Source organism: Schistocerca nitens, chromosome 2, assembly GCF_023898315.1.
Source record: "Schistocerca nitens isolate TAMUIC-IGC-003100 chromosome 2, iqSchNite1.1, whole genome shotgun sequence".
NCBI lineage: Eukaryota > Metazoa > Arthropoda > Insecta > Orthoptera > Acrididae > Schistocerca > Schistocerca nitens.
This window is the reverse complement of record NC_064615.1, coordinates 781924506-781943217: the sequence shown is the minus strand read 5'-3', so window position 1 is coordinate 781943217 and position 18712 is coordinate 781924506. Positions and strand designations below refer to the sequence as shown.

The 18712-nt window shown below is 36.6% G+C and overlaps 1 protein-coding gene across 1 annotated transcript in view; it reads right to left on the bottom strand.

Annotated features, from left to right (window-relative positions):
- Positions 1-18712, bottom strand: part of LOC126237034 (chromodomain-helicase-DNA-binding protein 7) — a 322661-nt gene that overhangs the window by 108396 nt on the left and 195553 nt on the right. The window contains exons 27-28 of the mRNA XM_049946794.1: positions 13705-13920; positions 7215-7548 (exon numbers count right to left, since the gene is read on the bottom strand). Coding sequence (XP_049802751.1) covers positions 7215-7548; positions 13705-13920 — 550 coding nt within the window. The remainder of the gene's footprint in view (positions 1-7214; positions 7549-13704; positions 13921-18712) is intronic.

Genomic DNA, 18712 nt, shown 5'->3' with positions numbered 1-18712 from the left:
TGACAACAATGAAGAAACTTCAAGCTCGACTGAGTCATGTTCGACCATATTGGCAAAAGAAGGATGTTTTGCTGTTGCATGACAATGCACGGCCACATGTCAGTCAAAAAACCACGGAAGCGATCACAAAGCTCGGGTGGACAACACTGAAACACCCGCCTTACAGTCCTGACCTCACTCCATGTGACTATCTCCTCTTTGGGAAACTGAAAGACTCTACTCGTGGAACCAGTTTTGAAGATCACGACTCCCTTGTACACACTGCCAAATAGTGGCTCCCCAGTTGGTCCAGAATTTTACCATGCAGGTGTACAGGAGCTGGTTCCAAGATGGCATAAGGCAGTTGAGAGGGATGGAAATTATGTGGAGAAATGAAAATATTATTCCTAAAGGATGTAGCTATACACTGTAAAACTTTCGAACATGTAGAATAAAAGATGGATTAAAAAAAAAAAAAAATTATATATATATATATATATATATATATATATATATATATATATATATATATATATATATAGTGCATTTCTTTTGGAGTGACCCTCGTAGTAATGATGACAGTGTAATGCATGTGGTATCTGTTCCAAGTTCAACTGGTGTTTAGAGTGACATCTCATGGGAATGATGGGAGCTAAGAGTTAGTCAGCTATAGGGGCAGTGGTATCTGGCAGGAAAAGCAGTAAACAGTCCCCGCAACACAAGAGAGAAATGACTCTTGACCAGAATATTTAATAAGTCATAAAATAATCTGGCCACAATTTTCACATTATTCACCTGACATAATAATAAAATGTAGTGTTGCAAACAGGGTCGAAGTGCTGATGAATTTTATCAAGTTAAAAGTTGAGAGTGTTACCTATTACTTGAAGTCTAGAGAAGATATGTTTTCAGTACAGAGTCGCACATCTCTACCATTCTAGGATAGCATTTGGCAAACAACAATGCTTCGTCCATCCCAAGTTTGAGTGGGTAGCATCTGAGCTGACTAATTTGTGTAGCATATTTTTGGGGTGAGATTAGAGTAGAAACATCACAACTGTAGCAGTGCATTCAATTAGAGATGAATTTTTTCAGTTCACTAAAGAATCTATTATATTAAAAGATCAGTATCAACTTCAACAAAAAAATGATTCAGACGAGTTTATGCCACGCTTAGTGGCTTTTGTTTTAGAAACACTGTTCCCACCAGAAAAGTAAAGCCAGATAACAAGAGTGAACTGGAGTATTGTTTGTGCTCAACACAATAATATTGCTGGAGTGTGCAATCTGAGTACAATAACGTGATATATCTACGTAGACAATTAAGGAGAAAACTAGCCAGGAATCTTTAATAATACAGATAAGCATTTAGTATGATAGTGAATGTTAATCAAAAGCTACAATAACTAACTGAGCAAATCCATAAAGCTTAACCCTCGTTCAATGTAGGCTTAATGCTGGCCTTAAAAAAAAAGAAATCATAGAGAGAGAGAATCCGACAAAATGTCTTACAGTTTACAATCTTGGTTTTGAAATCTTTGTCTTATTACAATATAATCTATCTGAAACATTCCTGTCTCTCCATATTTTTTCCATCTGCGTAAAATTCTTTCATGATCCTTGAACTAAGTGTTAGCAATGGTTAAATTGAGCTCTGTGCAACATTCTACCAGGCAGCTTCTCCTTCTCTCATTCCTTTTCCCCATGTCACATTCTGATTCAGTCTTTCTTCCTTTCTTATACAGTCCAGAAAGTCTCCCTTGACACGGGGTTCACGGAGAATTTTCCATAACTCTCCCCACCATTTCCTTAACATCATCAGTCCTTTTCCTTCATCCCTCTTCCCTTCCCTTCAATCCATCAACCCTTCTGCCAGGAGCCACTGGCTTTTGAAGTATGCACATTTTCATAATTTTTATACAGGTTTTCTTCTACTGCTCTTGATGAATAGATTATTTTATCCGCCCAATTCTATCATAATTACAAAAATGATACATTTTCTCTTATGCAGATGACAGCATACTGGAATAGGCACGTCACTCCCTAGACTGCTGACAGTAAGTGTACCACCTAATGAGAGAGAACTCTAGCAAATACTTAATGAGCTCTGTGCACATTACATTGATGAAAGGCCTTTGGCCCTTGTAAGAAAAAGCAGCTGTTTACATTCTGACATTTTGAATGCTGATTCAGTGTCTTTATTGTCTTGAAATACATCATACAAAAAACTGGAATGAGGTTCCTTGCAAAGTAGTCTTTATGAAATAGCAACATGTTTCAATCAATTCCACATTATTCTTAGCTTGGCATCATAATTAAATCTTAGCTCCCCCCCGCCCTGTTGTCTTCATACTTTTGGTATGAAACTTGCAATCTTTAAGCTTGAAAAAGAGTCTCCAGAAGTAATATACTTGTAAACTGTGAGAGGTCATGTGATATAACCTCCCCTCCCCCCCCACTTTAGCTAATAAGGTGTATATAAACTGTTTTCATAGTATGAACTCCTGGGATTAAATGACACATGGAGTGTAACACACTGTAGAGTAAAATCAGCCTTTCGTGTGCTTTTAGTTACTTCACATGAGAGGCATGTTGCATTTATTGGCTCCATAATGAAGACTAAGTCAGTGTGATTTCAAGATACTTATGTGAAATTGACACACAAGTACCGCAAAGTTTAAAATTGTTAAGAAAAATTATTTAACGAAAGGAGGCAGAACTATTTTGTAATAGTAACATCTAAACACGCTGCTGAATATGAATAATGCTTGGAATTTGAACATGAAAGAAGGGTTACTTCTCCATTCTCCCATTCATTTGCACTAAGATAAACTAAAATCAGATAATTTTGAAAGAATATTTGATGAGAAATAAAAAATATGGTATGTTAAACTCAAAATCAAAAGAGACTGACAAACTGATTTGTGAAATGACTGCTCACCAAGACCTACCACTTAATTTGATGGTCTCATGCTTCAATGCTCAATACAATTTGTTATGACAAACTACCAGTTTGTTTCTGGGGCACTATTTCTTTTTATTTTCAGTACACACATTTTCATTGCAATTGTGATATAAATAAATTGCCAATTTTACAGGGTGCTTTTGTAACTCAGAGATGATAATTATGTAATTACCAACTCTAACTAACTTGTTTTGATAAAACCATGTCCCTTACATGCCTTGTACAAGGTGTAAGAAAGGAAATTACTGCATTCACTTCACAGTTTTGCAAACACAATCCATTAAACTACAAAAAATGCCACACTTTTTGCTAAACCCATTGATTCATAATGCAACACACACTCAGGAACAAATTATTCTGAATAAGTTTTTCAGTTTATTTTCTCAGTTAATCATTCTTGCAGCATGGTATGTATCCACCATAAACGTCTCTTTTGTGGTGTCACTTCAAAGCTGCAACACTGTTTGTTGATAAAAATTTTAAATCTTTCTTTTTATAGTTAGCCCTCCAGTTTCAAAATACATTTCTTGTTCATGCGAGCTATACAGGCTGCATTTGGTGTTTTTCATGCAAGTACTGGAGGAGGTTTATAAACATATAGTGTAAGTCCTCATCCCAAATATTGCATCAGAAGTGTCACAATAGTCAATATTTCCCAAATAGTTTTCAGTATAGTGTAGCAGTCTTTTCACCAATATGAACTAAAATTTTAATCACACGGAATAAAAGATTTTAATCCAAGAAGTATTTCCTTTGGATAGAATCTACTGCTTGGAAGCAAACATTCCCTCTCACAACTGAAGATTTTGTAAATGCAGAGACTACAGAAAGAGGTGATCGTAGTTCTGAACTCTTTCGAACCAAGCAATTGACTTATTTAGTACAGTCAGTCATCTCGAGTCAGAATGCTGTTGTTATAATAATGCAGCAGGCAGTGTAACAACTATCTATAACAAGGTATTAATTCCTAAAAACCGACCTTCTGAGGGGAGAATCCCTTGACCAATAATCAGGTTAGCTCAGTTCTTTAGTTCCTATCGTGTGAAGAGCTACTGCCACGTAATATTTCAGTTACACTATTATCTTTACAAGCACTCTTACAGCTTTTGTCATAAAGAATACTACTCTCAAAACTGTCATTGTAGTACCTATTATTTTCTTCTACAATGATCGCGACTAGTTCCTTGAAGAAAAACTCTTAGATGACTTTTTTCTGCAAGCAAGTGATATACAGTTGAACTTGCTGTATCAAAATTGGCAACCATGAAATTCAGCTTCTTCTGTAACACTGAAAATTGTCCACGGAACTGCCAACCACATTTTTTCCACAACGAGAATTCTGTCATTTATCACTGTTGTCAAACTATTCTACTTCTTGATGCTGGAAAATGAGATAAATTATTCTCACACCAAGGGTACCAAAAGGCAAGAATAAGGTCGGTTCCTTCACTAGCAAATGAAGTAAAAGAGATTGCACTCTTACGATCACTTTTTAGAAGAATACTTTCCATATCTTTCCTCAACAGCATGCACTTCCACACCTCGAAATAGCCTAGAAACAGATGCTAACCATTGTTCAACACCAGCTCTGAGGCTGACTAAGTGCAGCTTTCAAATACAGTTTCTCCCATCGTGAATGAAATAAGAACACCGGTATTAGTCCACTCGTATGAACAGTTTCGGGCACTAGTAGCAATGTCTTGTAACTACATATCCACCATTTAATAAGAAATGTTTGAAATGAATATATAAGATAACATTCCTGCTTCCACCAGTTCCTATCATATATATACATGGGTATACTGGAGGTATACAGACCGAGCACTTACATGTACATGGCTAACAGTTGAAACGTTAAACAGACTGTCATTGCTTGAATAGGTTTAAAAACCATTAAATGAGTTATGACTGTTATATCTTGTGCATATCCAATAGCATTTATCTCAAGCCAGGATAATATCATAGATCTGTCTTCCTCATCCTTTTCTTTTCCTTTTAGCTTTGTCAGTGAGTGTGAGAAACACATGGTCTCTCTATAGACACACCAACATATATAACTTTTGTAACAATTCCACCATTTCCTTTTAATTATTCTTTCATCCTACATCTTCACAAGTATTATGGCGATATTGAAGTAGGTGTATGCTTACTTGCTTTGTGAAATTGCAAGGAATCGGCAATAACATGACAATATCAGCTTCAGCCACTGTCAAAGTGGAGGAGCAGTCTACCCTACAGATGCATCGTTATTAAATGCACGTGTGGACAAATATTCATGTTGTCACCAATATCTAAGAATTGGCCATCATTTAAGGTTTCTAAAAACATCACTGAATGGCACAAAATACACAAGCAAACAAGAAAATAATATTTCTTTCAAGTAGATCAAACTGTTGACGCCTTGATATATTTTTGCTTCATCAAGAAGACATTTCTGACATCACAAGTCTTTTCATTTTTTCCCCTTCACAATGCTGAAAAAAAGAATTCTGGGCTTTTACAAAATGGGAAATGTTCCATCAAATCATGCAGCAGAATCTATATTTTACTAGAAGCACATAATACATGACAAACAACATTTAGCTTACTAACTACACATAAGCACAATTCCAATATTTTACAAAATTATTAACATCAGTAGGGAAGGTGATTATGAATAACCCCCCACCCCTCTCAACAACAACAAGACACACACACACACACACACACACACACACACACACACAGGCACGCCCCCCCACACACACACACACTCTCGCTCCCGCCCCCCCCCCCCCCTCCCACACACACGCTGTGGATAAGCCATTCTCCCAAATGTGTATACAGATGAATTTCTTGTACTAGAATATCTATGCTGTGAACAGGTTAGAATGCAAGACAATTGCTTGCAAAATAACCTTTCGATAACTTTCAACTTTTGAAGCTCCCAGTACAGATGAATGGACACATTCAAAGCTGTTTAGTGAGAGAGAGAGAGAGAGAGAGAGAGAGAGAGAGAGAGAGGGAGGGGGGGGGCAGTGTGTGATACTGGTATCTCCAGGACTATATTGCTGACTAAATTAGGCAGTCTCATATTGCTCAAACCTGAATAAAGAATAATTAACTCACTCAACTTGGTACCTCAATGAATTGTGTAATGTGCAAAAATCAGATAATGGAAAATCCAAAATGGAATCTAACAAAGGATATTTGCCACTCACCATATAGCGAAGATGCTGAGTTGCAGATAGACACAACAAAATGACTCACAGGAAGTGAGCTTTTAGCCAACAATGCCTTTGTTGGAAATAGAAGACATGTGTGCAAATCCAACTCGCGCCACACAAATGGGGCCTCAGTAACCATAGACTGTGGTCGTGGTCTCGTGTGTGTGTGTGTGGGGGGGGGGGGGGGTGTTATATTTCCGACAAAGGCCTTGTTGGATGAAAGCTCACTTTCTGGCAGTCTTTTTGTTGTGCCTATCTGCGACTCAGCATCTCAGCTATGCAATGAATTGTGCATCATTTAAAAGCAAAGTTTATCTGTTCTGTGGTACTCCGCAGTCACTTTAATTGTTTTCTCTGTGTACTTCAATTGTTAAAATGAACAACTTCTTCGGCAATCACTTTTGCAGCCCCTGATCTCATTGTTTACATTATTACCAGATGTGCACCGACAGTAAAACTTCAAAATGACCTTACCAGTTGGCCATTCTCTCTCTCTCTCTCTCTCTCTCTCTCTCTCTCTCCCCCCCTCTCCCCCCCTGAAACTCCCCCTCTAAAAATAAGAAACTGCACAGAGAAATAACTACTAAAAGAAATGGCTCAACACAATTTTCATTTCGTGACATCTGAATACTGTCGCAATATATTAGTCCCGTATTTTTATTGGCAGAATATCGAAACAAGCAATATCAATGTCTTCAGATTATTCATAGGGAATCAAACAGCAAACAATAGCATACAGGTTTCAACAAAGAGAAATTTGACAATAAAACGCAAAAGCTCTCAAAAACTTCAAATATATATATATCAAGCTACATTTATTAAATTATTTATTAAATTTACTTTACTGGATGCATGAACTAATAACACAACTTTATACATAAACTACACAGCTAATAAAACTCAAAAGACAAAAAGTTAACACACTGCTCAATCAAACTACACAGAAGCTAGTTTCATATGTACTTCACAATTAAACACATGTTTACTCCATCAGCTACAGCAGACACTAACAAGCTATTCTCATACACAGCAGACTCTTAAAATGACATGTTCTGTCAACATACCTTCGCTTTTTGAGCCATCTTCATTTCTTCCTTCTTGAAGTTGCGCTGATATGACGTAATTACACGACGGAGCCTATTGTTGAGGTCCACCATTGATGGCCACTGAAGTTTACTTGGATCATCATCTGGTGCAACTTTGCTTTCATCCTTCATTACATGACTGGTATGTTCTAGGGATGATGATGCAGACTCTGTCTGATCAGGAGTTGGTACAGAATTGACTTCATGGCACCCATCTGCGAGCATAGTCTCACCAAGATTATCTCTTAAGACTGAAGATTCTCCCTCTGCAGTTTCGTCTTCATCTGTCAGTCTTCCAGAGTCATCATCAACACTGAACAATAATGATGAAAATCAGAATAACAACAACACTTACAAAGAGCTTTACCACAACGCAATTGTAACATAAGAAAAGAGAAATGAGCAGCAAGAGAATTTACAGAGACAGATGCTATATTAGGACAGCATCATTTTTAATTTATACAACAGAAGTTTAATCAATTCTATGTTGATCAATTTTGTGACAGTAGGTGGATGCAGAGTCTACTACAAACATGTAGACAGACAAACAAACACACACACACACACACACACACACACACACACACACACACACACACAGAGAGAGAGAGAGAGAGAGAGAGAGAGAGAGAGAGAGAGAGAGAGAGTTAATAGTATTGGGGGAGGGGGCGCAAGTCTCTTATCAGTAATGAGTCATGAAAAATTTGAACTGTGATTAAATTTTCACTATGTTATCAAATTTAAAAATTAACTAAATAAATCCAATATTACAGTTCAATACTATAAAATTTAAATAATAAAAAAGGGAATAACAGAAGTTTTTTTTATTTTTTATTTTTTTTATTAACTGTCCATCCCGTCTGCTAAAAAGTTATTGTGAAGCAGGCAGTAGTATATTATTATTATTATTATTATTTCTTTCCTTTCTCAGACGTTTTATGTCTGGTTAGGAATAGAAAGTGACGCGGACCTTGATCAAGCGTGACTTCCTTTTAACTGTACGGTATATGTTACATTGCATTTAGGAACTTTCGGGTAATTGAACATGTATCAATAATTACAGATTTCTGTAGTTGTATATATAAGTTTGGATGTAGCTGTACTACTTTGATGTCCTGGTGGATATTGTGTGGTATGACTCCTGTAGTTGATAGTATAATTGGTATGATGTTAACTTTATCCTGATGCCAAATGTCCTTGACTTCTTCAGCCAGTTGGATGTATTTTTCAATTTTTTCTCCTATACATTTGTTGTATTGGGTATGGATATTTCGATTAGTTGTGTTAATTTCTTCTTTTTATTGGTGAGTATGATGTCAGGTTTGTTATGTGGTGTTGTTTTATCTGTTATAATGGTTCTGTTCCAATATAATTGTATTCATCATTCTCCAGTACATTTTGTGGTGCATACTTGTGTGTGAGAACATGTTGTTTTATTAGTTTATGTTGTTTGGCAAGTTGTTGATGTATTATTTTTGCTACATTGTCATGTCTTCTGGGGTATTCTGTATTTGCTAGTATTGTACATCCGCTTGTGGTGTGATCTACTGTTTCTATTTGTTGCTTGCAAACTCTGCATTTATCTGTTGTGGTATTGGGATCTTTAATAATATGCTTCCTGTAATATCTGGTGTTTATTGTTTGATCCTGTATTGCAATCACGAATCCTTCCATCTCACTGTATATATTGCCTTTTCTTAGCCATGTGTTGGATGCATCTCGATCGATGTATGGTTGTGTTAGATGATACGGGTGCTTGCCATGTAGTGTTTTCTTTTTCCAATTTACTTTCTTCATATCTGTTGATGTTATGTGATCTAAAGGGTTGTAGAAGTGGTTATGAAATTGCAGTGGTGTAGCCGATGTATTTATATGAGTAATTGCTTTGTGTATTTTGCTAGTTTCTGCTCGTTCTAGAAAGAATTTTCTTAAATTGTCTACCTGTCCATAATGTAGGTTTTTTTATGTTGATAAATCCCCTTCCTCCTTCCTTTCTGCTTAATGTGAATCTTTCTGTTGCTGAATGTATGTGATGTATTCTATATTTTTGGCATTGTGATCATGTAAGTGTATTGAGTGCTTCTAGGTCTGTGTTACTCCATTTCACTACTCCAAATGAGTAGGTCAATATTGGTATAGCATAAGTATTTATATGCTTTTGTCTTGTTTCTTGCTGTCAATTCTTTTTTCAGTATTTTTGTTAGTTTCTGTCTACCGTATTTACTCGAATCTAAGCCGCACTCGAGTCTAAGCCGCACCTGAAAAATGAGACTCGAAATCAAGGAAAAAAAAATTTCCCGAATCTAAGCCGCACCTGAAATTTGAGACTCGAAATTCAAGGGGAGAGAAAAGTTTTAGGCCGCACCGCCAAATCGAAACAAAGTTGGTCTATTGTAATATGAGACACAATTTAGGTAGAATAAATGACGATACAGCTACAGTAATTTGGTTCGAGTCGTAAGCTTAGCAGTTAAGCTTTACCTGGTAGCCATTGCTATGCGTTAGGCGTGCTTCGTCTAGTTTGAATGGGTTGCTTATTTTTCTTTGATCTGATTAAAGTGCCGTTCTCTTTGTTATAGGTGTTTACGTCACTCTAGGCTGAAAATGCATTATTGTACTGTGTCATGTATTGCTTGTCGCATTCTGATAGTGTGTTTACGACCTGTCGCCGCTCGCGGCATGGCTTGCTTACGTGCGCGCTACCGGCGCTTACAATAAAAAGAAAGAAAGGAATTGTCTCATTAGTGAAACAATGGCAAGAGACTGCTACTTGTTGTTAATTCTACTGCTGCTTTCTTTGATAATGGCCGGCCGCGGTGGCCGTGCGGTTCTGGCGCTGCAGTCCGGAACCGCGGGACTGCTACGGTCACAGGTTCGAATCCTGCCTCGGGCATGGGTGTGTGTGATGTCCTTAGGATAGTTAGGTTTAAGTAGTTCTAAGTTCTAGGGGACTTATGACCTAAGATGTTGAGTCCCATAGAGCTCAGAGCCATCTTTTCTTTGATAATGATCAACAAGAACGAAATAATAGACTGCGTATGATAGATGTTCTGAACGACAGTTTAGCTAAAATTTTTCTCAGTTTGAAAATCTTTGCATACGCCTCTTTTGTACATTACATTCTGCACAGAAATTTGGCATCTTAGATTTAAAAATCTAGTCAATTGCCGTGCTTCATTTCTGATTGTATCACTATTAGCCATCAGAATAATACGAATATAAACATGACATGACATGACATGATATGTATATTCTTCCGCACTTGCTGCTGTCTCACACTAGTTTCGTAGGTTATTAGGTAGACAGGATTTAAATGAGATAGCAGCAAACACGAAAGAATACATGGCAAAATGTTTATATCCGTATTATTCTTATGTTGAAGAAAATACTGCATGTGATTCGCAATTCATAAAAGTTCCTATTAGCAACCATCTCTTCTCACAGGTAGGAAAAAATTCAGAACGTAGAGTTGGCCATATTGACAAACATGCCAAATAGTCTTGCCAGTCAGATTTTCGTAGTACATTGAAATGCTGCTACATTCGAAGATGAACAACACGGAATTCGTATTTACTTCGTCGGATAATGTACGAGAATGCAGTGGTCGAAACTCGGGGCGGAGAAAAAAGCTCGTCTTCCACCTTTTTGTAAAAAAAATTTATTTACTGACGCAGAAGTTTTGGCGCCAGTATTTATCTTCGTGCCTGCAAAGCGTGCCTGTGTAGCGATACATATATTCGACGGCATAAGTTAGTTCTGGCGGCACCTACCAACATTTTTCAGAACTTCCATTTACTTTGCACTCGATTCTAAGCCGCAGGCGGTTTTTTGGATTACAAAAACCGGAAAAAAAGTGCGGCTTAGATTCGAGTAAATACGGTATATTTTTCTTTTAGTTCTTCTTTAATATTTGTATTATCTATTCCTATATTTTGTCTGTATCCTAGATATTTATAGGCATCTGTTTTTTCCATCGCTTCTAAGCAGTCGCTGTGGTTATCCAATATGTAATCTCCTTGTTTAGTGTGTTTTCCCTTGACTATGCTATTTTTCTTACATTTGTCTGTTCCAAAAAGCCATATTTATATCATTGCTGAATACTTCTGTTATCTTTAGTAATTGGTTGAGTTGTTGATTTGTTGCTGCCAGTAGTTTTAGATCATCCATGTATAGCAAATGTGTGATTTTGTGTTGGTATGTTCCAGTAATATTGTATCCATAGTTTGTATTATTTAGCATGTTGGATAGAGGGTTCAGAGCAAGGCAGAACCAGAAAGGACTTGATGAGTCTCCTTGGTATATTCCACACTTAATCTGTATTGGCTGTGATATGATATTATTTGAATTTGTTTGGATATTAAGTGCGGTTTTCCAATTTTTCAATACTATGTTTAGGAACTGTATCAATTTAGGATCTACTTTGTATATTTCCAATATTTGTAGTAACCATGAGTGGGGTACACTATCAAAAGCTTTTTGGTAATCAATGTATGCGTAGTGTAGCGACCTTTGTTTAGTTTTAGCATGATATGTCACCTCTGCATCTATTATCAGTTGCTCTTTACATCCTTGTGCTCCTTTGCAACAGCCTTTTTGTTCTTCATTTATAATTTTGATCTGTGTTGTATGAGTCATTAATGTCGGTGTAATGACTGAAGTTAATATTTTGTATATTGTTGGTAGGCATGTTATGGGGCGATATTTAGCTGGGTTTCCTGTGTCTGCTTGATCTATAGGTTTCAGATAAGTTATTATTATTATTATTATTATTATTATTATTATTATTGTTACTACTATTACTAATAAAAATACATTTTCTCCACACAACTGCATTATGTCATTGCACACAATATTAGCTTTATATTCCAATGTCATGTTCTGGATACACAAGAATGATATTGCATCTTACTGGAAAAAACACACACACAAAGTATTGTATGTTTACTCCCTCTTGCTGCCGCCCACCACCCCACCCCCTTCAGTTTACAAATGGAGACAAAGGCTGAAGTTTTTCTGGTTACAAGAACAGTGCAATTAAGTAAAGCTATCAAATGAGGAGAAACTAGTTCCATCATCACTACTTTTTTTAAAAAATTCTGTACTGCTTTTCTCTATAAATCACTTTTTAATGTGCTTTTTCTCTACATATGTTGATTAAATCACTGTCATTTATTAGGAAAACACAGTCCCAACTATTAAATGAATGAATTATGTATAAGTAATACAGCACTCAATGTTCTAATTAAATAATACGTAAAACAAGAAATTTTTTTATTGCCCACTAATCAAATAAAACATCTATAACATTTGCTTACTGATATATAATTAATACTAATGGAAGGAAGGAAGATTAGGATTTAATGTCTTGTCTACGATGAGATCATCACGTGATGGATGACAAACAAAAGCACAGAGTGGAGAAGGATGTGGAAATCGGCCATGTTCTTCTCACAACAATTTAGAGAAACCACAGAAATGTGGATGGCCAGTTAGGGATCTGAGCTGCCATACTCCTTAAGACAAGCTGAGTGCCTTAGATCTTTCAGAATGCCCCCCCCCCCCCCCCCCCCCTCTCTCTCTCTCTCTCTCTCTCGGCAAAGCACACACACACACACACACACACACACACACACACACACACACACACGTACGTACGTACGTACGTCCGGTGTACCCATATGCAACAGTAGCAAATCAGGCATCACTTGCAGGGGACACAGTGACCGGTAAGAATTCATATAGAGTTACACCTTCAGATGCTGCGTATTATATTCTTTATTCATAGTTTCACTCTACAAATGATTGCATCAGCAGATGTTCACTGCCCTAATAGCACCACATTAATGGTTCAAAGCTCCACTTAGCATCATTATGAACACAGAATAGTCCCAAATGCCATTGACACAATGCTGTGTCAATAATAATTCAGAGCAGACCTTTAAATCTTTCATGTGTTGCCATTAGGGCAATGGAAATGCCAAGATGTTCCCATCTGTAGAGTGAAACTAGTAATACAGAACACAATACTCGGCCTTTGGCAGTTTGTCTTTACATTAATATGTAATGTTAACAACTACAACATTAACAGTAAAGTGAATGATGGAAAATTTAACAGAAGTGACAAATTGTTGTAAGAGCACAAAATTATTCACAAAATATACTTCTTATATTAAATTTTGTGTGTTTTTGCAATCAGTAATTACACAGCCTTATACTATTGTCCCAGTAAACACAAAAGTAGCTCGATACATATTCGCCACAACATCGAAGTTCCAAGAAAGAATCAATTATATACAACTCATTGAAAGTTAAAAATATGAAAAAAGACTAACATAAAAGATGCACTTTCTATTAATACTAAAAGTCGAAGTTTGGTGACTATGGGTGAAGCAATTATCTATTACAGCACTGACACAGAAGCTTTAACCTAAAATAGGTCAGATGGGCCATGCAATTTCACTATACTTACACTCTTGTGTTATTATCAGCATTGCCAAGCATCAGCATAGCAGAGCCAACATCAGGGCCACAGCGTGCGAGGAAACCAAGTGCCGGGTCGTTTCTCATAGCAGGGTAGCATTCATAACCGTGTTTGTAGGTACCCACCAGAAGGGACCTATCTGCATCTGAGTCCCACCAAGGGACAGGGGGCTGATCACAATAGGGTGGGTATATCGGCAAGGCACTGTGAACATCAAGTCCCGGGGAACACAGGGTGCCTATCAATAGGTGCTCTACCTAAGCCATGCCACACACTGCTGCATAAGGGTTAATTCAGACAGACCAGAATTTATATTACGAGTGAAAAAGGCAATTGCAGTATGTCATTTGGAAGAAAAATTATACCAACACAGCTCTTTCTGTAATGCTGCAATGCACCTTTCTTTCTTAATTTCATTTATGCAAACACCATAGAAACTGAACTGTCTTATAAACTGTAGAGAAGTTATCATAGTCATAGTTCCAGAGGATGAAAAGGAGGAGTGTAAAAGGATCACAAGTAAGTAACTTATCAATCTCTGCTTCTCGTAGCTACATGTGAATGGGAAGAAAAGCACATAATACCATTGTTCTCCAATTGTGACATCTTACTAAGCCTTCAGATAAATAAATCTTCTATTTCTTTCAAGATGTCATTACTTCAAACTAAAATTTCTTGATAGTTAACAAATATGTGTGTGTGTGTGTGTGTGTGTGTGTGTGTGTGTGTGTGTGTGTGTGTGTGTGAGTGAGAGAGAGAGAGAGAGAGAGAGAGAGAGAGAGAGAGATTATTACACGTGTGTCTTACTCATGTCAATTATTGCACTTTGTGATCTTCAAAAATAACTGGTTGCTCTCAAAATAAATACTATGTTGTACAGTTATCAGTCTCTCACCTAGTTCAGTGCTGTCCACTTCCTTATATTCAGATCTAATTTTTTTGCACCTCCATACCAACACTAACTACAGCCAATGTCCTCCTCAATCTTCACTGCACATTCTAATCTTTTTATTCATCTTCATTTTATCACTTCCTTAATCTGGCCAAGGTAAGATTTATTTCTGGATCTTACAGCACAAGTGCTGCTAGCCTGGACCTTCAAATAGTGGTACTCAGTAACTTTCTTTAATCATCTTTACTTTCCAACCCCCTTCACTTTGTACTTCAGCTTTTTTCTTCGTTGTTAACATCCTTGGATAACACCAAATTCCAAATGATTAATTCTACCATTGACCATTTTCCGTTCTGCAAATTATTCCTTTTGAAATGGGTAGCCCGAGAACCAACTTCCGTTCTAAGTTACTGTTCTACATTTGTATTTACCTTTTGCCAGAAGAAAAACTTTTTCACTAGTGTTGATACCTTCCTTGCTTTGGTTGAGTTGTATAATATTTCTTCCTAAATTATAATGACTACCACCACTTCTATTACGCTTAACCACGTTTTCTTTTGTCTTAACAATAGTAAATAACCAAGAAATCCTAATAATCATGCTGTACAATATGTGCCAAGAGATAAATAAGCTTATATAATGAAGATTGTATGCATCCATAAGATCAGAGCAAATTTTATCTTATTGGTTAACAATCTTTTGTATGCAAACAACTGACTGAAAGAGCAAAGTGATTGTTTTGTTTATTCTTGTGCTCTTTCTGCGCGACAACAGTATACTTGGTAAAAATTTAAGTAAAATCATCACTGACATGACTTAAAATGGGGTAAGTGGACAGGGGAAAAAAGAAAAAAATTCCCTGATTTTTCCCAGCTTTCCTGGTTAAAAATACACTTTCTCTGTGTTAAGAGGCAGTATACTTATCCTCTTAACTGTAAGAGTTATCTATCCTTTGAATGGTAGAAGTTTTATATGCTGGTGTAGAACTTATCTGCACTTTAGGGACTGAAACCCATAAAAAGAAAAAAAAAAAAAAAATGTGGGGTCTGGAAATATCTTCGATGCATATTTTCACATTACAAAAGCATAAATATGAATTCCAAATACAGTGTGTTAGTATCCGAAGCGCTGAAATCAAGACTGTGATGTGTTCTTGGCAGCCAATCACAGCTCAAGTCACCTTATCACATCAGCAAATGACTGCAGATATTAGGAGCATACGACACTGTGTTGTCAGCCAATAGCAACATCACTGTCAAGAAGTCGAAATACACAAATAGGAGAAGTTCACGGTTTAAATTAATATACATATAGTATAGCTACAATGAAAGCATCAAACACAAATGTGTCAGTAAAACTTTAAATGACGACATAAATGTCCGGTCATGAATGTCTGACTGGACACAAAAATTTTTCAAGTGGATGGTCCTCAAATTGGTAAGTTTTGAATGAGAGTCGAAGGCTTAAGAAATTCATCACATACTCTCATACTAACATAATTCGTCTTGGGGGGGGAAACGAAATTTACTTTGAAAGTAAAGTTTTTAAATCACCAGTCACAATATTTTCCTGCAATCTATTAAAAATAGGTTCGTTTCAGTAGTTGCCAGAGTGCACCAGAATACAGGCATTACTGTGCGTATGATGATGTAGGATGCCAATGTTTGGTGTTTGTTCTGCTCGTACACCTTTTGTCTCATTTCTGTTTGGAATTTCATGCGTAGTGGGGCATCACGTGACCACGTGCAGCAGTGTGGCATGTTGTTTGGAGGGGGCATACAGAGTTACTGTACTTAATAACAATTGTTTTAACTTATGCTATTCAGATAAGGAATGCAAAATTACAAAGCGGTCCTTGGCACAATATTCATTTCAAAGCTAGACTCTACAACTCAAGCACACTAATATTTTGCTATGTAATGACTTTAACATAGGTTTGTTTTCCATACTTTGCAATACTATTATGTAGCATTTCCAATCAAATTTACATCCTCAGAGGACTGCAAAAAGCCAGTAAAAAGGAATGCAAATTTCTTGCAAAAACAATAAAAAAGGTTGTTGTATGCACCAGAACTAAGAACAATGAGCCTCTCATGACTTTTTCAAACTCTATAAAAATTAACAAGGTTACTTGTGAAGCCAATAAACTTTATAATTCACAGTTTATGTTCTACTCCAGGAGTAAATATAAAGCATTGTGGGGAGTTTCATGATACAACAGTCTGCTCCCAGTCAATAATTTACTGAGTAATTGAGTTCTGTAAACTTAAGAATAATGCCAAGCCTAGAGGAAGTACCAGTCAAGTGTTGAAACCTGTTTTGTGACTGAAAAACTTTAGAGTTTCATGGAAGGTAGATATGCAAAATTCTGCTGAAGCTTTTCAGTGAGATTTTCGGGAAGCCAATTTTATTGGAGTAACTTTACTGTACGATCTACCATTTGGTTCTTTATTACAGGATAATGCCATACACAACAGAAGATGAAAATGTGCTCTTGAAATTAGCTAACAGTGTGGAACCAAACATTTTGTTTCAAATAAATTTACTGCCTCTTGCAGGAAAGATTAGTAAAAGCCGAACTTCTCTAGCAAACCAATGAAAATAATTTCATTGTTCTGCAAAACGATTAACATTTGATAGCCAATAACGTGGAAATAACATAAAATCAAAAAACTTAAACTAATAACATATTTTAGTCTTCCATAGTCATGTGAATATATTTTACTTCATTCAATAGCGCCCAACCACAGAAATCTGCTTCGTTTTCATTTGACCTGGGAGCTGTAAACTAAGAGAGAGAAGCAAAATCATTAAATGTAAAATGTGGGTCAGGTGGAGGCCAATCCCTATTACACCTGACTGCTCCATGCATGTACAAATCTAGCAGCTTGGGCAAACCAGAGAAATTTTTCATGGTATCATATGGCTGCCTGCAGCTATGGCCCACTGGCAATTGCTCCAAGAAACCTAATTTAATTAGCTGTCATCCATTGCTCATCGAATGCAGTTTTTTATTATATATTATGTACATTTTATTGGTGTTTTCCTCTCGTTTATATTTTATTGGTGTTCTCCTCTCGTCTATATTTTATTGCTGCAGTATTATTCTGCAGCTGCAGGCTAAAGTAAAATTCTTTGTTAGAGTTCTTACAAGTCAAAATTACAGAAATTTAACTCAAAACTAAAACAACAAAAAATCCCTGGAATTCTAAAAAGTTCCCAGATTTTTACCAATTTTCTTCTGGATGAAAAAAATCCCGGGTTTTCCCTGGTAGTCTCAGGGCATATACATCCTGTTTAAACATACATCCTGCTTAAGATACGCACTGGGATAAGTAAATCTTACTGGACAGGAGAAAATTACTGTACACAACTTCAATGGCACAGATGGGAGATTGGCCTCATCACACTGCAAAGGAATACATAATTAAAAATTAATAAACATGTTACTATGACAGGACCTGATGATGGGATCGAGCTGTTGAAATACATAAAATAAAGACTGGTTGGAAATGACTGAAGCAAACTCCCAAAATATTTATCAAATATTTATTTTTATTTCTTCTTAGTTTCCTTAAGCTTTCAAAAATGGGTAGTTCTTCAGATAATACTTTGGCTGCAGAAGTTGGTTTCTTAATATTTGAACAATGTTAAGTATACGGTGGAATAACAACAGCATGAAAATGATAAGACTGCTACTCTTCACATAGAGAAGGCACCAACTTGCAGACAGGCACGATGAAAAGAAAGACTGCTAACATATTTTAAGCTTTTGGACGAAGTCCTTCTTCCCAAATATAGAAACACACACACACACACACACAAAAACACACACAGCCTCCAGACACTGTGACCTGACTGTGTCTTGAATGGAATGGGAAGAAACCCTAATAAATGGTACGAAGGGAAGTACTTCTGCTATGCATTTCACAGCAATGTAAAGATGCCAAACAGGATCTGTATTTTCATCAAAATACATTATACACTTATGAAAGAGCAATGTGATGAAAGCAACAGCAAATTTCATTTGACGAGAGAGTAAATGAAGGGGAAAACAGCAAAATCACTAAATGTAAACATGGGTCACATTGAGACTATCCACCT